Genomic DNA, 24424 nt, shown 5'->3' on the forward strand with positions numbered 1-24424 from the left:
AGATCTATGACTTTCATATCAGCCCTTTTGCATTATCCTTCCACTTGCCTGCAACTCGTCCCCCAGAGTCCTCCACACTCTCAAATTCTCCAGCTTGTTTTGATAACCAGATGAGAAAAGCCCTGTTCATTAATGTCTTAACCACGAGGTCCTGGAACAGGTCGTGGTGCTGCTGAAAATTCAATACAGCCATCCAAGCAAAGCTTTTACATACATTAACATTAGTGCAGTAAAAGCTTCCCAGCCAAAGAAACATCAGCATTTCCTTTGAACCTTAATTGTCACTTTCTCTCCTCTGTCTGCGTTTCTGTTTCGTCCGGAGGAGCACAGGAGACGTACACGATGAAGCAGAGAGCAAAGAAAAGAGCGAAACACCAGCAAGGACGTAACATCATCCAAACAGCATCACAACACAGCGATTCTGCGATACGTGGCACGCTGCTTTGACAGATCATGGCATCCATGCAACCAAAAGATAAAAAAACCTGCATAAAAGGTGTGAAATATGAATTTATTCCCTGCATTTTGGTCTCAGCGTGCATCAATACCATTTAATTTCAATGCAAGTGTTACCAGCTCTCCAGTTAGCATTCCCCACTGTCCGCCATTTAGTATTACCTGGTACTGTTCTCTGCTTCAAACAGCTTCAAGTTTCACTAAGAAGATTGATATCTGGTGCCAGCTTGCTGATAATTGTATCATAACAGGATGTGATACACTATATACTCACATCAGCATTTCATCCCACTTCTTTTAAGTTAGATAACCTTGTCCCAAATCACTGGTTCTGGAAAGTTAGCCCCAGCTAATTACAGCCATGCCCAAAACCCATCGCTGTCTGATTTAGTGTTTTTGAGACTTAGATAAAATAAAATCCCCCTCAAACTCTCAGATCAAAAGTAATAATATGTAGAAACTTTGCCTTTGTAGCTCTGTATAAAACAAAACGGCTTCTGTATTGCTGAATTACACCAAACCCTGACACTCAATTCTTTCTGGGATTTGCCTTTGCTTGGCCAATGTAGCACATTTTTGGCTCTCAGCAGCAAATCTCAGCACGAGCAGCTACAAATCCCACAAAAACAGTAATGCTGCCCAAACACTATATGTTCACATTAATATAGAACATCTCACAGAGGTAGAAACAATCGAAAAACCTTAAGTATCATACACACATTAATTACAACATACTTCCAATTTAACTGTTAAGGGTGAAAATGGAAAGTATTAAGTGAAGGTCACCTCATTTACTGTGTATTAAACGTGTGTGTGTGTGTGTGTGTGTGTGTGTGTGTGTGTGTGTGTGTGTGTGCGTGTGTGTGTGTGTGTGTGTGCGTGTGTGTGTGTTTTAGTGGTGCAAGAGCATTGGAGTGGGAATCCTCTTAGAAATGGCTTAATGTTGTTGCCGGAGGCACAACACAAAAACAAACATGCAAAAGATTCTGAAGGCACCCACACACGTGGATTTAGGCACAAGAAGAAAAATGTAGGAACAGAAATGTTCACACACACACACACACACACACACACACACACACACACACACACACACACACACACACACACCAGAAAAGGACAAACACCAAAAATTCCATTTTATTTAATCAGATTGACTAAATTACAGATGAGGACGTGTTCACACTGAAAAACAAATCAGAATGTGGACGTCTCTGCACTACACAGAGTATGACTTTAATCATTTCTACACGTTTGTACGATGTATAACTTTGACCCGGAGGTTCTTACCAAACTGGCTGCCATTTATTTTTAGAATTCCGCTATTCTCGTTTTACCAGGTCCTCTGTTGTCTCCGAGACAAACGTCAGGCTTAGACTTTCCATGACTTCTGAATGAGAGACTTATGACTTAAAACATCTTAAAGATCTTAAACATCTCCTTCTCTTGCAGTTGTCTAATCATTGATACCCATAAGAAAGGCTCCACCACAGCAAGCATCCACCTGCATTAAGGTGTTTTAAGCTTCGTAGTGTCTCGAGAAGGAAAAACCCTCCAACTGTGCATACTTTTAATTGATCTCATATGTAGAAACGTAAGCAGACACTATTAGCTACTAGCAGCTGATTCCAACTTCAGACACCCCTGCAGAGTGCACACCAAGTACAATATCACATTAGCATTGAATTTCACCCTCTACTAAAGCGTGAAAAGCAAGTAGAACAAAAATGTCACTCAATGCTTTCAAACCTAAACACCAAAGAGACAGAGAGAGGAAGGATGACCACAAGAGCAAGAAGCTAAATGTTTGCCACTGACCTGCCAAGCTGTCCAGTGTGTGTCTGTGTTGTCCGCAGGCCAGTCCGACAAACACCACCTCCTTCCTGAAATGACTTATCCCTGAGAAGGGCAAGACCAGATCCCTCCCACCCAGCAACTCAGCCAGTGACGGCTCAACCTGAGCCAGCACCGCTGCCGCCCTATAAGGAAATATACACATGAATATGCACAACACACAAACACGCACACACATTCATGACTTAATCCCCTCTCTCGCTCCCTTCCTGTCATATTACATAATGGGAGAATCTAGTGATTACTAATAACACCATCTTCTTCTTGATGGGATTAAGCATCACTTCATCACATAACGCAGCTCCGATGTCCCTGAGTGTCACGGAGTTAGCTCACAAAAACACAGACTGCCTTTATATTTCCATCAGCCTCTAAAGCTATGCGAGAACAGCAATTTCAAACTCAAATCTTTATTTTTCTACCGACTTTCAATTTACTTCAGTTGTATATGATATGATATGTGCAGTGGCAGAATTTGAACTCATTTAGTATTTTAGCCTTTAGGATGTGTGTGGGACAGATATGTGCTGACAGAGTAAAAAATAACTGAAAATGCTTAAAAGAACGTTTAAGATGAAAATGATGTAATGAAATCCAATCCAGGGGCGTTTATTCACTTTAACTGACACATAAAATAGGTGATTTTTAATCTAAGCTGACTAAGACAAGGCTTACTCTAAAACATCCAAACCACTGGTAAAAATGTACAGCCTGACCGTCGTGGAAGTGCTGAGAGGAAAAGATAAGACACAAGCCGTACCTAATGTGACACGTTGGTAATTAGGCACTGCCGACACTGCATCCATATATTTACTTCTGCAACAGGATTTTGCCGAGCATTGCATTTTATGCTCAGAGAACAATAAAGAAAATGGAGAAACCGGAACAAAAGAGATGTTGTTCTAGTCAACCTACATCCCAAGACACGACACCTGCTGTCACTGAGTACATCGCTGCTACATGCATGTGTGCATGTTTGGGGGGAAAAAAAGCTGCTGAGGATTCTCCGCATGGAGGAGGAGGAGCGACCCAACACAGTAATCTGAGGAATACAATGATCTCAGTGAGGGGCTGAAATTTGTTTTGGTAAAACAGTTTTTTGTTGCATAGCTTTGGCCATTTTATTTGCCACCCCTCTCTGAGCCTGGGTCTGCTGGAGGTTCCTTCCTATTAAAAGGAAGTTTTTCCTCCCCACTGTCACCTAGTGCTTGCTCATAGAGGGTTGTGCAATACTGAAGGGTTTCTTTCTGATATTTTAGGGATTTTACCTTACAATATAAAGCACCATGAGGTGACTATGGTTGTAATTTGGCACTAAGTTTACCTGAGTTGAACTGAATTGAATCTGAGTCTTCTTAGGTACAATAATGAGCCTCGGCCCAGCCCTGTAATGTAGGATCCAATGTGTGTTATTTAAAAAAAAAAAAAAAAGCTCTGAAGGAATGAATCAAAGAGCTGCAAGAATGTGTGTGTGTGAATATGTCTGTGAAGGTTCTCAGTCATCCAGGTCATCGTAGTCAAAGGAGCTTGCAAAGAAAAGCGTCAGTGTGTGTGAATGTGGCTCGCAGTGCTGGAGTGGTCAACAAGACCAGAAAAGTGGAATATAAAAAGCAACCCACAACGCTGTGAGCACTTAGATGATCATTTTCAGGCTCACAGAAGAAGCTCTGCTGTAACTAATAACATTAACAATAGCCGTCTTTTTACTGTTACTACTCAAGGCCATTTTTAATGCTATGAGTAACATCTGAGTTCAAAATGGCTGCTGTAAAAAAGCATTTTGTTGTGGGATCAACAGAAGACTTTTGTGATAGAAGTCATTTTATTATGTCGCAGTAAGAAAAGGATGGGTATCTAAATGATAATTAACTTCTTCAGTTTGAGGGCGACTCTTATTCAGAGCAAAGTTTACTTCCTGATGTAACTACTAAAACGTCATTTATTGCTGTCATGAACAATATAATGTCTGCTTTTTAATGTTAGTGTGCTATAGCATGAAATATGACATGCACTTACATTCTACAATGTAGTTATAGTTAGTTAAAGAAGCAAAGGTAATTTCAGACAATTTGGGTGTCATAGTATTCATATGAACTTCTGTGTGTGTGATGTGATGTGGATGTCAGCATGCGCACCAACTCACAGGTCTACTTGCTCCTGATTGGCAAGATGAGTGACTAAAAGCGTGATGTGAAGAGTTGGGACAGGGATCATAGCTTTGGCCAGTCGGGGGTCCTGCTGGAGTACGGCCTCTTGGACCTCACTCACAGCTGAACTTATCTGTCAGTGGACAGAGAGCAGAAGTCAGTTAAAGGTCACGTCCTTAAACTGTGATTTGTGAGACACAATGTGCATAAACTCCACCTGCTCCAGCTTCTTACCTGAGTGTTAGTAATGGGGATGGAGACAAAGTAATTGGGTCGCTGGCTCTCTTTCTTTTTCTTCTTCTTGTCCCCATCGTCCTCACTGTCCACTCGGCCCTCGCTGTCTCCTCGCTTTCTCTTTCTCTTTTTCTTAGTTGACTCTTGGCTGGGGACTACGGACAACAGCAAAATGAAAGTTACAATTAAAAATATCAATTAAAAGGTCCCAAATCGTGAAAACACATCCTATTTTGTTATGTAGTTCTAATAGAGTTGGAGGTGTAAAATATAAGCTATGAAAATATGAAGTTGCTTCTGATTCCGTTCCTCTAGCACCAACACCCACACATAAAAACTGGACATCATGCTAAGGATTTGCATGAAAATAAATATAATACAGGATCACGACAGTGAAAACAGACCACTTATTAGCCATAAGGTGCCCGCTTGACTTGTCATCAAGGCTTCTTAATAGTGGGGGAAAATGCTGCTAATTCAAGTAATTATAAAACATTAGGAACATACATAGTGTTTTCCATGTTGTTGGGCTGGCCAAAGCAAATGGAAGCTCTGACAATAAGTTTTCAGAAGTATCAGAACACTTCAGCGTTTTCTTCATCAGTTTCTTCCTCTCCCTCCTCAACTTCCTTCTAGTCTTCTTCTCACTTAATCCTGAAGGAGCTGTCAAAAAACAAACACGTTTATCATACTGTATCTACATGAACTGAATATACAAATGAAAAAAAGAACAGACATGCAGTCACAGGCATGGAGTGTCACCCACAGACTCGACACGGCTCATGAAATAGTGTGCTAGACACAGCACCAGAACCCAAAATTATGATACCCAAAATCTGAAAGTCTGAGAATCATACAAGAGGTATTGGTACTGAGTATTAAGTTTCTGGCACCGTAACATTTTTACAGTGTGCTTAAGTTGCTCAAGTGCAGAATGCTGGCATAGAAGATTGTGTTCTTCTAACGTTAAATTATTGCTACTGTACGAGTCGTCATCTAAATTGCATCTGGACTTTGACTCAGGCAGAACTGCATTATAAAACGTGTTAAGCCATAAGCTTAAGAGTTTCTGGCAAAAACTTAAAGTTACGTTTGGTCACCTCATAAAATTTTAAAAAGCAGTTATGAAACTTTTTTCATTTAAATTCAATCATGCAAGGACACGTGGCAGTCATGTTTACTAGTCTATTGTTGTCCACACTCACATTTGATAAATATTGCTTTGCTAAATAAAACACAGATTTCAAATTATGTGGTACCAGGAAGCCAACAAAAAAGTGAATCTATTCCCCAATTAAACCAAAGATTAGTCAGTATTGTATGACAGTTTCAGCCATTTAACTTACTGGACACCGAGGCAGCTTCAGGATCTGCAGGACTTTCCTGGACCTCCATGCTGACTGCCCCTGTCTGGGCTGAAGTCATCACCATCTCTCTCAGGTCCTTGTGCTCTTCTCCGACCTCCTTTCCTGCCAGATTTTCATCACCCTCATCATCCTCATCTGATGCAACTGCAGTTGTGTCTCTTCCGTAGGAGATGCTGGCTGGCTGCATATCACACACGGTGAGCAGATGATGATAGGACGGTGCTGTCACCTAAAACAGAGAGGCCATGTATCATTTCCAGGTTACACTTTCTGCAGCCAGCTTGATTTTTCTCTTCATTACCTGAAATCTGAACCGCTGTGCAGGCGGCTTGAGGCGAAGAGCTCGTTGGCAATGACTGACAGATACTGAATGCTGACTCCTAAGCAGCACTTCATTAACAGCACATATCCTATGTAAACACGCGCTTTGTGAACGCTTAGACCCGAGGCTCAATATCACACGGCTGAAGATCATAACACACAAGTCTGTTCAATTTTAGATATAAACTTTTAGATTTTTAAACAGAGAAATGTATGAAGTAGGCATCACAGAGAACAACATTGCAACTACCACAAAAAACAAACAAACCCACAAGTCTGCAGCTTCTTATGAAACTCAAAAGACTGACTTTACCTCCATTTACAACACCTGTTGAAATATATCAGAGCCATGCTGCAGAACATCTGCTGAGCTATACAACTGTTAGCTAACTCACTCTAACGGAGCTGTGCTACTGTTTATCAAACTAAACGAAATACGCGCACATTTTTCTTACTTTTTTTATATCGAGCTGGCGCAAAAAGCACGCAGGTGGTAGTGTTTGTATCAAAACTGGTAAGGTAAATAACACAAAATAATATTCATGCCAACGCGCTAACTAGCAGGACCTACCGGAAGCATTCATTTGTAAACAATATCAAACTTCCGGTCTAGAAAAAAAATAAAACAAACATTTTCAAAATAAAAGTACATGTCCTCTCCATTTAGGAAAACAAAGACACTAAAGACACAATCATATTCATCCAGCTTAGTTTAACTTCATATTTACTATTTCTTTCCACCATAAATTTCCCTTTCACGAATGCCTTTCTGCAGAAGCTCTACGCCCCAGGGGGCCTCAAAACACAGTTTAAGTACCACAGTGCTAATCTAAAGAATTAATAACACGTCATTTATGTGACATAAATTTGGCGTTGCTAGCAAATCAAAGGACCGGATTAAACGTAATTATTCCGTCAAATACTAGAATACAGCGCAGTTTATGTTAGTTCATTTTTATTTAGATGACAAACTTTACACGAGCCAAAAAAAAAAAAAAAAAAAGTTTGTCACACACAATTTTTCATTTTCTATGAATATAATGTATACATGTATAAAGTGGCTTATCATTGAATATGTGGTCTTTGCACTCTTTAGTCTTTCTTAGAGTGAATAAAAGTCAAGAATATAGAAAATAACAGTAGAAATATTAGCTGAACTAGGCTAAATTATACTGTAAATTACACTGGTGTTTTGAACTGTTCAGGACCCCTCAATTTAAAAAAAAAAAAAAGAAAAAAAAAGGAAAAAAGAAAAAGAAGACAACGGATGGTTTTTTTTTACATTTTTATTCACAATTTTAAACATTGGCTTGATTTTTTTTCTGAAAGATGAAAATAACTTGCAGATTTACATAGCAACTGTGAAACTAATCACAATATATTTGACTTTGATATAAATATATTTATTATTTATCTTAATGATCAAAGGACTTACGATGTCACTGTGTACATATAGCTGTAACTGTCACTTTTGTTTTTTTAGAGATAAACAACAGTTGTTACAGTTGAAAGTAGTTTTATGGCTATCTACACCCATATACTGTGTCTCTGACCTCTTCTTTGACACTTCATGATCACACCTGTTGACTCGGCAACTTCCCTTACAGCTGAAATATCTTAAAGTACTGAAATAAAGGTCACAAAGACGATTCTGTGCTGCCCCTTTGTTTCACAATGCACAAAATAATTATTTTGCATGATCAAAACCATAAAATCCTCAATTCCTATGCAAATGGTCAGAGCAATCTGCACTACTCAAGTGATACAGTGCAAAAAAAGTGGATTACAAAAGAGTAATGCATGGGACATATTTACAGTTTCTTTGACTTGTGATATCTGACTTTACACTATGAAAATTTATTTAAAAGGGATTGAAATCTCATTAATGGAATACCAATAATACCACCATAATTACTAGCAGCCACATTCTGTGTCTTTCCACTTGTATCTTTAATTGTCTGGATATCTGCGTGCTGCAGTAATGCCTTTCGAATTTCAGAAATGGCACTGTTATTTTGTTGACACTGCAACAATCCATGCACTGTCTCATGGTAGAAAACATGGAAAGGTAACACAACATTAGAAACATTATTCTGTATTTTCATTAAAGTTACATGCTTGGGTTCATGTGCGTGATGCATCAAAACCAGAATGACAGGCTGAGAACCTACAGAGAGCAAAAAAGAGGAGACGGATTACGAGAACATAACATAACAGTGGAAAAGTATTAAAAGAAAAAAAATTTAATGGCCACAGATTTTCTTATACTATAGAAACATTAGACAAAATTCATGCTATTCCTGATGCTTTTAAAAGCTCATCATTATTATGAGTTACTTTCAGGTCGTATTCTCAAACCCAAAAATGTCTCATAAAACACAACTGCAATTTTTTGAATGGATGACTAATTTAATTCTTTCCCTTACCTTTGACTTGCGTCATGGCTGCATCAATATCTGTCCCCATACGTGAAACAATGGGACAGAAGACAATAATGGCCTGGCAATCCTGATTGCTGTCTTCCAGTTCGATCAAATTCAAATCTGGATCCTCACTTAAAGCCTTTACTTTTTCCAGTATCTGTTGATGGGCATTAAAGGTTTTTCCACTTATCACCATCTTGTACTTCAGTGTGGCTATAGAAATAATACAAAAAATTACAAATAAAAGCAAGTTAAATTCACAGGAGAATCAAATTAAACTTCCTGGAATACAGTGATTCATGATAAATGAAATAAAAGACTTTGCTTCAATGAGTGAAATCAATTTATTAATATAGCACAAAAAATTCTTGCTTAAATTTCAAAACATTACTAGAATGATTAACAGAGCTGTCTGAGTCTTTTATATATAAAGTTTTGAGTTGAACAGGTTTTAAACATAGTGTTTTAGATCATCTAAATGCAAATATAAAAATGTTAAGCATTCTCGAAAATATATGTGCTCAGGTAACTATACAATATGCAGCTGAAATTTTAGGGTTTATTTTTCAATACAATTTTTTAGAGTGGAACAAAATATCATTTGATACACTGTACTGCCAAAGGTATTTGCTTGTCTGCTTTTACACACATATGAACTTAAGTGGCATACCATTCTTAATCTATATGGTTTAATATGATGCCAGCCCATTGTTTTCAGCTATAACAGTTTCTAACTCTTCTCGGAAGGCTTTCCACAACGTTTAGGAGTGTTTATGGGAGTTTTTGAGCATTCTTCCAGAAGCACATTTGTGAGGTCAGACATTGATGTTGACGAGAGGCCCTGGCTCGCAATCTCTGCTTTAATTCAACCGAATGATGTCCTGTTAGGTTGAGGTCAGGATTCTGTCCAGGCCAGTCAATTTCAGTCATGTTCCTTCTATGTTGGAATAGAAAGGGGGCATCTCCAAACTGTTCCCACAAAGTTGGGAGAATGAAATATTTCAAAATGTCTTGGTTTGCTAAAGCATTAAGGGGCCGAGCCCAATTCCTGAAAAACCATGCCCCATAGCAAACTATGATCCCCCTTCCACCAAACTTTGCACTTGGCACAATGCTGTCAGACAAGTACTGTTTTCCTGGCAATTGCCAAACCCAGACTCATCAATCAGATTGCCAGACAAAGACGTGTGATTCGTCACTCGAGAGAACACGTCTCAAATGCTTCAGTAATGTCGTGTTTTACACCACTGCATCTAACACCTTGGACTTATTGAAATAAAGCTTGGATCTAGCATCTTGGCTATGGAAAACCATACCATAACTCTACGGATTATGTGCCTCCGCTAAATCCGCTCTGTGATTTTACGTGGCCTACCACTTGGTGGCTGAGTTGCTGTCATTCCCAATCATTTTCAGTCACTGAGAGTTGATTGTGAAATATTTAGCAGCAAGAAAATTTTACAACTGCACTTGTCAGACAGCTGGTGTTTTTTTCACGACACCATGCTGGAATTCACAGAGCTCCTGAGAGTAAACTATTCTTTCAGAATTGTCTGTAGAAGCAGTCTGCATGGCTAGGTGCTTAATTTTATACACCTGTGACCATGGAAGTGATTAGAACACCTGAATTCAATCATCTGGATGGGTGATTACCTCTGGCAATATAGTGTGTATAACAGTGTATTAAGTTAGATTTCTGAGGGTTTTTTTTAACATATAATAAGTGAATATTGAATATTGCCTGGAGTTGGAAACCTTAAAACCTGGTCAATAATACAACCTTACATTTTAACAGTGAAGAGCTAAATTTACCTTGTCTTTTATGTGGATGGTCACGCTTGAAAGAAGGAGAGCGTGAGAACCGATTTGCACTACTGGTACTTGTATCTAACAAATATTGATGTAAAACAGCTATGTAGCTATGTATGGCTATTTAACAATAGCCATACATAGCTCCATATGCATGTGTCTGTGTGTCACTAGACTGTAAGTAAAAGAAGGTGAAATTTACCTTGTTGTATTTCTGGAAGGTCACTAGTTTGGCTATTCTCACTACTTGACGTAGAACCTGTTGAGTACATTGGCATAACACATTTACAAGAAATTAAAAAAAATCTTATGAATGTATGTAAAAATCGTAACTGTACTTAAGTAATAATATATATCGTCATATACTATAGTTTTATACTATATGTAAGGGGTTTCTGAAAATCTATCCTGTGAATGACAACATAGCAGAATTTCGACTGACTTGACCTTTTCCATGTGTTTGTGATTCATGTGCAAGATTTAACACTTGAAGCAGACTGCTACACCAGCGGATTTTGTGGCAGGAACTTAAATCAGATAAAATTACACAAATGTTTGCACTTTTACTTTTAATTCTAACCTGTGAGAAATACATAAAATCAACTAAATGAAAAGCCAGCAGTGTTTGAATTACTGACTAAAAAAATGGATGCCTGTTGAATCTACACTCATGAACTTACGACACGTTAAGATTAGGCTGATTATACAAATCATTTCATTATAATTACTTTTGTGTTTTTTTTAATTATTATTAGTTTGCGGCATAAGGTAGTCCAGGTGTTTCTGACACCTATACTCAATTGTTGCATCAAGAGGCCTACTTACTGTAACTATATATACATATATATATATGAATTAGGGGTGGGAATTTAACACGTTAATTGCGATTAATTAATTTGAAAAAAAAAAAAAATAACGTGTTAAAAAATTAACGCATTTAACGCACTTTGCATTCCAAGCAAAGGGGAACTTTTGTCAGTGCACGATTTCCTAGTATACCGATTACACTACACAGCTAGAAAAATGGAAGAATCGGAAGAAAGTGCTTTGCTAGGACTGATCGGAGGCAAATTTCATTTCAAAAGACTACCCGACGGAAGCCTTGATAAAATCTTGGTTTTGTGCAAACTGTGCAAAAGGTTTGCATACCACCGAAGCACCTTATGGTACCATCTAAATGCAAAACATGTTGCAGCGAGCACAGAAACTGTGGGAGCTGTTAGCCCTAGCCGTTCGAGTATCAACAAAAGGTGTCGGCAGCCCAAACTTGATGAAATGACTGGTTTTAGGACCAAAATTAGTGAGTCAACAGACAAACTTACAAAATCTCTCAGAGAATGGATTGCTGTAGACCACCATCAGTGGTACAAGATAGGGGGTTAGAAAATGTGCTATTTAGAGTCAGGTAATTCATCTTTCCAAATGCCATGCAGAAAAACTATATCATGTAAAATTCAACAGCTTTATGACATTGAAAAGCAAGCAAATAATATTAAATTCGATTAATAGAGATTCATTAATTACAAAACCTCTAGTTAATTAGATTAATTTTTTTAATCGAGTCCCACCTCAATATAAATATTTACATCTTATTTTCTCTAACAGTGTAGAATAAATATTCCCAAAACACTGCCACTTAACTTCCAGTTTACCTGCTGCTTTTTCATCCTTGTGTCTTTTTTCTTTATGCAAAACGTTTTCCTCTGCAGAAGAGAAGAAAAAAATCAGAGAAAACAGAGGTTGGACATTTTTGTTGCTGTTATCCTATTGGATCGGCATGACATCTAAACAACATGGAAACAGACCTGCTGTGCAAGCTGGGCCTGCAGGAGCAAAAGAGAAGATGCTGGGATGAAAAACCCCCAATACTGTTAGATGTAGATATTTGCATTGTACTGTCAGTCTATTCTAGCTTCATCAAAAAAACACCCACCGTTTACGGTCAACAAAAAGTGAAAGTAGACTGACTGAACAGTTTGGTCATGCTGTGATCCGGCATTGGTTATTGGAGTACATGCGCAGCCCCGCCCACTATAACCACGCGATTGCTGCAAAATGTCCACCCTACTGTTACTCATTTTATATTAAGATTTAAAAATCTAGTTGGTATTGGTAAGGTGAGTAGCCTTCAGTAATAGTAATAAATCACACAGCAATAGTACATTCATGTAGTTGTAAAAAGCATGATAATATATTATGTAATCCAAAGTATTCAGAATACATTACTCTCATTGAGTAATGTAACGGAATACGTTACAAAATACATTTTGGGGCATGTATTCTGTAATCTGTAGTGGAATACATTTTAAAAGTAACCTTCCCAACACTGACCTTAACACCTGGTGAAGAGCTAAATTTACCTTGGTGGGGACAACATTGCACTACTGGTAATTGTATCTAATAAACCTTCATGTAAAACAGCATTAAAATTTAACAATAGCCTGTGTTAAATTTTACTGGAGTGCAAAGAAAAACAAGGTGAGATTTACCTTGTTGCATTTGTGGAGGGTCACTGGTTTGGCTATTGTGGCGCTTCACTGGACCACTTGACGAAGAACCTGTTGAGTACATTGGCATAATACATTTACAAGAACTTTAAAAAAAATCTTATGAATGTATGTAAAAATTTTAACTGTACTCTAGTTCTAATTTACCATATAGTCATATGCCATAGTTATATACTATATGTAAGGGGTTTCTGAGAATCTATCTTGTGAACGGCAACATAGTAGAATTTTGACAGACTTTACCTTTTCCATGTGTTTGTGATTCATGTACAAAATGTAACACTTTTTGTACACAGACTGCTCTGAGCATGGCATGGGCAGAATGACATGTTAATTGAGACTTCATGTCTCTGTTATTTCCATTCTATGGATTCATGTAAAAATATATGTAAAAGCAAAGAAGGTTGAACCGTGGTCAGATATTGTGTCTATTCAATACCAAAGACATGGCTTATGAATATTCAGCATAAATGGACTGGATCAGATAGAAAACTGGATTAAAAACCTTTGTCCTGGTTCTGCAATGGTTGAGATTTCCTGAGGTCCTCCAGTAGATTGATATGTGCATCAAGGAAATCTTGCACTTTATTCATTTGGGTCTTCATTTCCTTCAACATTTTCAGGTAGCCGACCAAAACTCCATTTTCGGTTAAGGCGGCTAGATGGAAAGTTTAAGGTTATGTATAAGAATCTGCATCTGATATTTTAAAACTTCCCCAAAACATCCTAAATCCATCCATCCATCTATTTTCTTCCGCTTATCCGAATCAATCAAATGCAAGAGCCAACAATGTTAGCAGGCTGTACTTACCCCTGAAATATTCATGTGGGATGAAGTCCTTGAATTTTTCTATGAGCACACCAATTGGTTTCTGAAACAAAGAAAAACAAATAAAAGTGTTTATTGTCCAGATCTGACTTTCTATATGGGTTACACACATCCAGCTGAATCCCTCTCCTCTCAGTTATACACAGCTTGCTTGCTTACCTGCTTGTGTATTATATCAAAGATTTCCCTTATCCGTTTGACATTTTCAACTCCAGGTAACAGCAAACCCAGGTCTTGTAAAGTCAGTAACTGGAGATCTGAGTCAGCTCTCAAACCTTCCTCTGAAAGATTAGATCTGTTATTGATCAAGTAGTCTCCTGATTGTCTGTGAAGGTTCTCAGTCCTCCAGGTCATTGTAGTCTAAGGAGCTTGGAAAGAAAAGCGTCTGGACTTTTTTAAGTTGCTTGAAGACGTTTCACCTCTCATCCGAGAAGCTTCTTCAGTTCTAAGAGTCAAATGGCGGAGAGTCCCAGATTTAAACCCAGTGGGAGTTTCCCCCCAAAGAGGGACAAAGGACCCCCTGATGATCCTCTACCTAATCACATGAGTCAAGGTGTGAAAACGGGTGTGGGTCACAATGTGCCAGGGTTTCAGGTGAGCTCATTGTGAAACCTGGCCCCACCCTATCATGTGATTTCTTGAGGTCAGATGGCCCAGGGTGTGAGTGGGTGTTAAGGTGTCTGGGAAGGGAAGATGGTCGCTCACAGTGGACATAAATGGCTTCTTTCACTCCTCTTTCAAACCAGCTGTCCTCTCTGTCCAAAATGTGAACATTGGCATCCTCGAAAGAGTGTCCTTTATCCTTTAGATGCAAATGGATCGCCCAGTCTTGTCCCATGGAGGTGGCTCTTCTGTGTTGTGCCATGCGCTTGTGAAGTGGCTGTTTGGTCTCTCCAATGTAGAGGTCTGGGCATCCCTCGCTACACTGTACAGGATACACCACATTGTTAAGTTTGTGTTTTGGAGTTTTGTCTTTGGGATGAACCAGTTTCTGTCTGACTGTATTGCTGGGTCTGAAATGCACCGGGATGTCGTGCTTGGAGAAAACTCTCCTGAGTTTCTCTGATACACCGGCTACATAGGGGATGACAATGTTGTTGCGTCTGACTTTCTTATCCTCCCTAGCTGGTGTCCGATCTTCTTTTCTGTGCATCTTTACTGACTTTATAAATGCCCAGTTAGGATACCCGCATGTTTTGAGTGCTTCCTTTACATGTGTGTGTTCTTTCTTTTTCCCTTCAGGCTTAGAGGGAACATGTTCTGCCCGGTGGTGTAGGGTCTAATTTCTCCAAGTTTGTGTTCCAGAGGGTGATGGGAGTCAAAGAGGAGGTACTGGTCTATGTGTGTGGGCTTCCGGTAAACTTCAATGTTGAGGTTGCCATTCTCTTCAGTGTGCACAGCGCAGTCCAGGAAAGGCAAACAGTTATCCTTTGTGTGAACTTGATGTTTTTATCCACGGCGTTAATGTGCGCTGTGAAGGATTCCACTTCTTGTGTTTTGATTTTGACCCAGGTGTCGTCTACATATCTGTACCAGTGGCTGGGTACTCTAACTTTAAAAGAGCCAAGAGCCTTTTTTTCCACTTCCTCCATGTAAAGGTTGGCTACAATAGGTGACACGGGGGTGTCTGTAGAAACCCTCATTGTATTCGAAATATAAAGTGGTAAGGCAGAGGTGTAACAGGGTGCAAATCTGATCGGGTGTGAAGTTGGTCCTGACTTCCAAGGAGCTGTCTTCTTCTAGTCGTTTTCTGAAAGTCTCCACTGCCTCCGTGGTAGGTATGCAAGTGAAGAGAGAGACTACATCAAAGAACACTATGGTTTAATCTGGATCCAGGGTAAGTTTCTGGACCTTGTTGGCCATCGGGACCATCTGACCTTAGAAAAACACATGATAGGGTGGGGCCAGGTTTCACAATGAGCTCACCCGAAACCCTAGCACATTGTGACCAACACCCGTTTTCACACCTTGACTCATGTGATTAGGTAGAGGATCATCAGGGGGTCCTTTGTCCCTCTTTGGGGGGAAACTCCCACTGGGTTTAAATCTGGGACTCTCCGCCATTTGACTCTTAGAACTGAACAAGCTTCTCGGATGAGAGGTGAAACGTTTTCAAGCAACTTAAAGAAGTCCAGACGCTTTTCTTTCCAAGCTCCTTAGACTAGTCTCCTGATTATACATTATAAAAGTTATTATTGTTTGTTGTTGTGATTTGGCGCTGTATAAATAAAACTGAGTTGAATTACAATTATAATTCAATTTATGGCTTTGTTAGCTTTTTTCTTGTTAGTTTGCAGCATAATGGAGGAACAATGGAGCCTACTCAGTGTAATATATTTATGCCTATTTACATCCTATTTACTCTGACAGTAAATATTCTCAAAAAACTGCCATTTACCTTCCAGTTTATTGGCTGCCACTTCATCCTTGCGTCTTATTTCCTTAAGCAAAATATCCATGATTTCACCTGCAGAAAAGAAGAAAAAATCAGAGAAAACGGAGGTTGGACATTTCTCATACTGTATAGTTCCTGTTTCTGTTCTCCTGTTGGATTGACATAACATCTGAACAATGTGGAAACAGACCTGCTCTACAAGCTGGGCCTGCAGGAGCAAAAGAGAAGATGCTGGGATGAAACCCCCCCCCCCCCCCCCCCCCCAAAAAAAAACCCCCCAAACACTTTTAGCTGTAGATATTGTTGATCGTGTTGTCAGTCTAGCCAAGCTGATCACAAAACGCCCATCATTTCAGAATTAACCCACAAGGGTTAGTGTTCATGGGAATTTGTGAAGTCAGACGTTGATGTTGACGAGAAGGCCTGATTCCCAGTCTCCACTCTAATTAATCCCAAAGTTGTTGTGTCGGGTTGAGGTCAGAACTCTGCGCAGACCAGTCAAGTTCTTCCACACCAAAGTGGCTAATTGATGACTTTATGGACTTTGCTTGGTGCATTGGTGTGCAGTCATGTTGGAGCAGCAAGGGCCCATTATTGACTAAAAAAATGGATGCCTGTTAATCTGTCCGTTACATTGAGAGAATGACATGTCAACTGAGACTTCATGTCTCTGTTATTTCCATTCTGTGGATTCATGTAAAAGTAGATGTAAAAGCAAACAAGCCTGAGCTGTGGTCAGATATTGTGTCTATTCAATATCAAAGACATGGCTTATGCATATTCAGCATAAATGGACTGGATGAGATAAAAAGCTTTACCTACATTAAGTTGAAGTTTGCTACCCTCTGTAAAAGCTTTGAATCTGCACTCATGAAATTAAGACACGTTAATATTAGGCTTAAAAAAACTGGATTAAAAACCTTTGTCCTGGTCCTGCGATGGTTGAGATTTCCTGAAGTCCTCCAGTAGATTGATATGCGGATCAAGGAAATCTTTATTCATTTGGGTCTTCATTTCCTTCAACATTTTCAGGTAGTCGACCAAAACTCCATTTTCAGTTAAGGCAGCTAGATGGAAAGTTTAAGGTTATGTATAAGAATCTGCATCTGATATTTTAAAACTTCCCCAAAACATCCTAAATCCATCCATCTATTTTCTTCCGCCTATCCAAATCAAATGCAAGAGCCAACAATGTTAGCAGGCTGTACTTACCCCTGAGAGAGTCATGTGGGATGAAGTGCTTGGATTTTTCTATGAGCTCACCAATTGATTTCTGAAACAAAGAAAAACAAATAAAAGTGTTTATTGTCCAGATCTGACTTTCTATATGGGTTACACACGTCCAGCTGAATCCCTCTCCTCTCAGTTATACACAGCTTGCTTGCTTACCTGCTTGTGTATTATATCAAAGATATCCCTTCTCAGTTTGACATTTTTAACTCCAGGGAACAGCAAACCCAGGTCTTGTAAAGTCAGTGACTGGAGATCTGAGTCACTGCGTAAATCCGCCTCTGAAAGAGCAGATCTGTTATTGATCAAGTAGCCTCCTGATTATACAAATTAAAGTTATTATTGTTCGTTGTTGTGATTTGGCGCTGTATAAATAAAACTGAATTGAAATAACATTCAATTTGTGGTTCTGTTGATTTTCTTCTTGTTAGTTTCCAGTGGTTTCTGACACCTATACTCATTTGTTGCAACAACGGAGCCTACCTACATTGCATAAATATTTTCATCTTATTTACTCTAGTAGTGTAGGATAAATTAGGGCTGTTCGATATAACGATATATATCGGATTATGATATAAAAACGTCTATCGTTTCATTTTACGCTATCGTTTGTTTCGTGGTGTCGCAAAATAAACTGTTTACAGCAATATTTTTTCATCGTTTTGATGGTCACTGTAGTGGCTATATTAATTTCTTAAAGTTCTCTCTTTCTCTTATATTTAATATAACCACACTACAGACGGACAAGCGCCTGTTTTTATGCGTTGTGGTTAGCAACAACGACGGTAACAGCATCGCGTGTCCGCTTGTTTATGTTCCACATAAACCTTTAAACCTTAGACTCAAACGTTAGAACAGGCTTTTCCCCGCAGCACGCCGTGTAATAAATACTCACAAAGAAAACGGCTTAACTTATGTCTAAAAATGTATAGTTTCATGCATCTGTTAAAGATTCACAGAATTTACAGAAAATGTTACATTTTTGTGATTTATATCGTTATCAGGACGATAGAATTCTTATATCGGGATATGAGATTTTGGTCATATCGCACAGCCCTAGGATAAATATTCTCATTTTCTCTGCCACTTACGTTCCAGTACAGAGGCGGCTGCTTGGTCCTTGCTTCTTATTTCCTTAAGCAAACCATCCATGATTTCACCTGCAGAAAAGAAGAAAAAGTCAGAGAATACGGATGTTGGACATTTCTCATACTGTATAGTTCCTGTTTCTGTTCTCCTGTTGGATCGACATGACATCTGAACAACGTGGAAACAGACCTGCTGTGCAAATGGGGTCTTCGGGAGCAAAAGAGACGCTGGGATGAAAAAACCCCCAAATACTTTCAGATGTATTGATCGTATCGTCAGTCTAGCCTAGCTTGATCAAAAGAACGCCACCGTTTACAGTCAAAGGAAAGTGAAAGTAGACTGACTGAAGTGGTTGGTCATGCTATGACGTTGCAGGGCTTTAAGCAACCATTGGTTCATGAGCAGCCCCGCCCACTATGACTGCTAAAAAAAAAGTCTGGGTCCTAAAATATCCAAAGTCATGCACTGTGTGTTAAACGTACACATAATTTTTACACAAAGCACATTTCACATTTTGGCAAAACGAACAAGAACAACACCATGTCACAATGTAATCGTGCAATGTGTCTCATCTTTAAAACTTTAAAAGTCTATATAACAGTTATGTAAGGACTTCGTTGTTTCACTCGAGTCCCACAGCATCAGTCTTCAAGTTTGTGTTACAGAGCCAGATTGAAATAGCTCAGCATGCAAACACTTAAAACACCAGCAGGGTGCAGCAGTGCACAGTTTTTCTTTGCCAGTGCAACCCGTACAAAGTGCACACACTGCCATACATCTCAGTGCAGGCTTGTACAGTAAAAAGACTTCCCTCCAAATATGCTGCCGGTAAAAAGATTCCAAAAGAACACTAAAGGGCGTAATTTGAAAAGGAACAGGGACAAAACCAAGAAATGATTTCCTTTGTTTCATGTGCTGTCAGGATATTTAAAGGTGAGGAACCATTAGTATTAACCCATTTAATCTCAAATAATTTTCCCCTGCAAAATAAGTGCATGCATTTTACTCCTTAGACATCCCCTACACACAATATGTTTAATTTTGTTAATGTAATATGCGGTTAAAACAGCAACAATTGTTGCCAGTGTGATTAAATGGGTTAACACAATACTTGAACTTTGAGCATATGTACAGGATGTTCTTGCAGCCTCTCACAGTACAGCACTGACTGTGTTCTCTCCGTTCATTAAGCTTTCTGCTATTTAATAGTAGCTTCAGCAGCAATATTTTTTTTAATTGTTTTTAAATATTCTAAAAAGCTGAAAATGGCAACTTTTCCTTTATTTTTATTAGTACGTCTTCTTGTCCACTAGATTCAAATAAACTTCAATAAAAATTGTTCTGCACATGTAGCATGTGTGTGCTCACTCTGTCCTCAGAGCCAGTTTCACCAACAGCTCAGTCAAATTCGTGCTTCACTCTCTGTATGTCTGCAGAGAGCCGAGAGATAAAGAGAAGCTATCTTGAAGTCAGAAGCAGCGGCATGTTTGTCTTTGTGTCTATATAACTGTTTGAGTTTTTCTTGGAGGCCTTTTGGCAGTCGCTGACAGAAGGTGGAGTGCTTTTTTTTCTCTCGCCTGTCTCAGACTTTACTGCAGGGGGGAGACAGCTCCTGGTGGCTCTGCTTAGCTTCCTTCATGTATGCTGTTGGAATGAAACAGTGTTGTGTGAATCTGACTGCGTAACATAGCAGTCTCTATGCAATGACATTCAAAGCGTGTCTGAGAATGTGAAAACGTCTGGCTGCTCCTTCTACGACGGCTCAGTGTTTAGCTTTTTGATTGTGGCTTTCAAGCTTCTTCGGTGGTCCCTTTGAAGAGAAAGCAAACAGTAATACTAACAGCAGGGTTTGAGCTTTAGTTTCAGTAAACAGCAGAAGTTGTTTTGATATTTCACTCTTTCTGGTTTTAATTAAACTGTAAGCAAATACGCCGAGCTGCTTCAGTGACCGTTACTTTATCTGAGGGGGAAGCAGTGACAAGCTTTGGCCAGAAGATGGTAATCAGGCATCATGGATCTATCGATTCAGCAAATGCAGGAGCGTTAATGGATAAGTTTAAGAGCACATTTGGACTCTAGCCTAACTTTTCAATGATGCCAAGTCTGCATTGCATCAGAAAATACTGAACTGGAGCCAACGCTTAACCCAAACAGATGTCTCCGTCTTACTTAGTGGTCTCATTTACAGCTATCAAGATGATATCTAATATGTTTGGTTCCAAATAAGTAAGTAATGATTCATTTTGAATAAATAAAAGAGCAGTGAGTGGGAAAACATGTATTTGACCATGTGAAAAACTACAGAGCACTTTTGACCCAAGAAGTGCATCACACAGAGGAGGAGATTATAATCAATTAATCACATGTATGTTTAAAAAAAAACAAAAAAGTAAGGTCGATGATATCAGATTTGAACCTATGGTCAAAATTACCGCAAAGTGCAAGACCACAAAAGTGTGGATTTCTGATTTAGAGGCTGGTGCCTGCTGTCTGTACATCCTGCAGATGGCACAAGGAGATACAGTTTGTAAAACTGCGTCTTAAAAGCAAATCAAACTGACATAAACTCAGTATTTCTGCTCAAATCTCAAATTCCTCTTGAACTTAACTTCAAAAATTCTTGCAGAGCGGAGTCTGCAATCATGCGACCTGCCTTCATTTAAAGCCAATCTCAGAGAACATTCAAAGGACACCGTCGAGCCAACTGAGAAACTTAAAATTATTCTACATGCAGAACTTTTAGAAAACTTTAAATGGGCTCAGAGGCAAAAAAAAATCTGATTTGGTCCAAGGCTATAATGCCATGTCATGTGTACCAGCATACAGCATGTATTAGACTCTCTTTTTAGACCACAGACTGTCCTGTGCCTCATCATCTGCTCTGCTGATCATGTCAGAGTACGATGACTGCTGGCAGACTCACACTTCTATGCTATGATCAGAAATAGCACTCACTTGAGTTTCGACTGAGTCATGATAGCAAGACTACCTACATTGTGAAGCCTCATGGGTGCTCTTTGGTTGCTTTATTCAGGGGCAGTGATACGAAAACACTGCTGTATTGCCTGTGCACATTACATATAATTACATATAAACTGAGTCGAGGGTTTGGGGGGATGGAGCAGTCATATATAAAAGTAATAATTCCACTTTTCCTGATAACAGCTTAGACAACATTATGACGTGTTTGATAATGTTGCTTCAGGAATGTGAAATTGAATTAAAACAATTATAAAAACAACAACAACTGTAAATACAGGCACATAAATAAAGGATGGACACAGTTATTAAAAAAACAACTACAAGGGAGAATGTATGATTTCCTGTGTGTGCATGCTGCAAAGAGCAGACGCTGACCTTTGGATTTCATAAGCAAAGAGTGGATGTGGAAAGACGATGTCAAGTGGGGAGAAGAAATTCTTATGTATTTGATCCTTTGATATGAATGGCAAGCAGATAAGCACAGATGAGAGGTTGCTCTAAAACAGGGGAACAGTGATGCAACTTGTGTTCCTTCGCACCAGGAGTCTGATCTCCTCCTCTTAACACACTCAATTATCTCAGAATGAGATTTTCTCTCGACTAGAAACAAGCAACATGTAAGATTAAAAGTCAACGCTTTGTAGGCACAGATGCACACACATTCACGCACACACACACACACATACACACACACACACACACACACACACACACACACACACACACACACACACAAAGCGCGCACTGTCACAGACATTGCCCTGAGTTATTATGCATTCATAAATCAAAAGGTTGTGACGGGAATTAATCTAAAACGATGGTGAGCGTAAGTCACCGGATGCAAATATGACAGCTTTATTAGAAAACTAGATTGCTTGAATTTGTCTGAATTAATGTGACACTTTTTCAGATTAAATAGCACTCCCTTCCCTTCACTTACCAAGCTGGGGATGGAGGGGGGAGGCGATTAAGGCGACCACAGAGAAGCAGAGGCTGCTCATATCCACAGTGGGGGTTTTTGTTTGTTGTTGTTGTTGTTTTTTTACCTTATTGTTGTTTATACAACAGCAATACTTTTTAATTAAGTTTCTGAAATGAGCAGTCCAACTATGATCCGAACAAACTGAACAATCACATTCATAGTGAGCTCTAAATACAAATATTTAACTCATAATGATGAATATGGAAGCTGCTACTCTATGTCTGAGCTTAGATGGGCCAACTATTGGATGTAAATATTGATTAGTTGGCTGAAATTACAATTTTAAATGATTCATATGTTAGCAATTAGCAAGTATTTGCAGCAGTATGGCAGGGGTGTCAAACTCATTTTACATCATGAGCCACATGGAGCCCACTTTAATCTGAAGTGACATTTCTATAGTGTGAAAACACAGGAACTTTTCTACCATCTGCTATATGTTTGACTTACTTTAGTGTAGTATAATTAGCTATGGAGGTTATCAGTAGGGAAAGTTATAAAATATTATATTTTCCAAAGTTATCCAATGGGCCAGCTTCAAGTCTTTGCCAGGCCAATTCTGGCCCCCAGGCTTTATGTTTGACACACCTGGTCTATGCCTTTAGCCACAGACTTTCCTCCAAATATTGTGCCATCTCGCTCCACAAACCGATGACTAAAATCCCAAAAGCTTCCAAAACAGTAATCCACCAACCAGTGGGTGACATCCCCTACCATCTATAGGCCTCCAGCTAAATGGTTGTCATAGCCTAGCAGACACAGCCGTCCCGCTCTCTTTTCCTGGCAGTGCTCGGCAGGTATTGCCACTCCAGCTGCAGCCTCTTCAGCACACCTGTTCTCTGTTACCTGCTGGGGATTTGAAGACCAGGCTCTTCCACCAGTCTCCGCCAGATCGTTGTACTTAGCAGCAGTAATCAGACCTGTGCTTATCTTATGCTTTGCTTAACCTCGGGTTCTCGCTTTTCACCTCCTGGTGTGTTTGGTTGCTGATTCCTGGTGAAAGAAGCAGTCGGAGCCTGGATTGGGAAAATCAGGGATATTCAATTGGGATAGCACAAGGACATGCAAAACGTAAAAGTGTGCATCTTTAAAGCAAATCCAACTTGAATAAACTCCACATTGCTGCTCAAATCTTAAATTCCTCTTGAACTTAACATCAAAACGTCTTGCCGAGCAAAGTCTGCAATCATGCGACCTGCCTTCATTTAAAGTCAATCTCAAAGAACATTCAAAGGACACTGTCAAGCCAACTGAGAAACTTAAAGTTATTACATGTGCACAACTTGTAGAAAAACTTTATGTGGGCTCAGAGGTTCTTGTTTTACAAAAGCAACATTTAGAACAGGCAAAAAAATCAGAATTGTTTCAAGACTATAATGCCATGTCATGTTTAACAGCATAGAGCATCAATGAGACATACATCTCCCAGCAGATGTCTCGTTTTAGACCACAGACTGTCCTGTGCTTCATCATTTGCTCTGCTGGTCATGTCAGAGTACAATGACTGCTGACAGACTAACACTTCTGTGCTACCACCAGTAATACAGAGTGAGAATCTTGAGCTCTCATTTTCCTTCCTAGTTCTCTCCTGATTCAAACAGTTGGTGTCTTGATTGGGAAATTCCCTGAATAGAAATTCTCACCTGTAAAAACCTAACTGGCCGGGACAGCTCTCTGCCCACTTAAATAAATAAGTTCCTGCCTGAAGAATTTACATGCCTGCCTACTGTAACCCAAACAGAACACACCAGCATTGCAGGTTATGCTTACCTGTCAACACTCACCTTCACTCCCCAGGT

At 39.3% G+C, this 24424-nt stretch overlaps 2 protein-coding genes across 6 annotated transcripts in view; both read right to left on the reverse strand.

Moving 5' to 3' along the window:
- akap7 (A kinase (PRKA) anchor protein 7) overlaps positions 1-6981 on the reverse strand; it is a 46034-nt gene extending 39053 nt beyond the window's left edge. For 2 of the 3 annotated variants that reach the window (XM_004542016.4, XM_004542019.4), the window contains exons 1-6: positions 6360-6981; positions 6038-6287; positions 5199-5354; positions 4692-4846; positions 4454-4590; positions 2275-2435 (exon numbers count right to left, since the gene is read on the reverse strand). In XM_004542016.4, coding sequence (XP_004542073.2) covers positions 2275-2435; positions 4454-4590; positions 4692-4846; positions 5199-5354; positions 6038-6287; positions 6360-6533 — 1033 coding nt within the window. In that variant the 5' untranslated portion in view covers positions 6534-6981. The remainder of the gene's footprint in view (positions 1-2274; positions 2436-4453; positions 4591-4691; positions 4847-5198; positions 5355-6037; positions 6288-6359) is intronic. The other variant, XM_004542018.4, reaches the window with a different exon arrangement.
- A 675-nt stretch (positions 6982-7656) lies between these two features.
- Positions 7657-18994, reverse strand: LOC101481016 (uncharacterized). Of its 3 annotated transcripts, XM_004542015.2 has the most exons (14): positions 18851-18994; positions 18664-18732; positions 17732-17853; positions 17555-17615; positions 17263-17409; positions 16346-16414; positions 14107-14228; positions 13930-13990; positions 13624-13776; positions 13101-13169; positions 12264-12314; positions 10814-10870; positions 8806-9015; positions 7657-8546 (listed from the first exon to the last, which is right to left on the reverse strand). In XM_004542015.2, the coding sequence occupies exons 2-14, from the start codon at positions 18722-18724 to the stop codon at positions 8227-8229; spliced, it is 1503 nt and encodes a 500-aa protein (XP_004542072.2). In that variant the 5' UTR covers positions 18725-18732; positions 18851-18994; the 3' UTR covers positions 7657-8226. The 3 variants fall into 3 exon arrangements, with proteins under 3 accessions (XP_004542072.2, XP_076729881.1, XP_076729883.1); XM_076873766.1 differs by lacking the exon at positions 12264-12314; XM_076873768.1 differs by lacking the exons at positions 7657-8546; positions 8806-9015; positions 10814-10870; positions 12264-12314 and adding an exon at positions 12342-12434.
- Positions 18995-24424: the final 5430 nt, after the last annotated feature.

This window comes from Maylandia zebra, linkage group LG15 (assembly GCF_041146795.1).
Source record: "Maylandia zebra isolate NMK-2024a linkage group LG15, Mzebra_GT3a, whole genome shotgun sequence".
Lineage (NCBI taxonomy): Eukaryota > Metazoa > Chordata > Actinopteri > Cichliformes > Cichlidae > Maylandia > Maylandia zebra.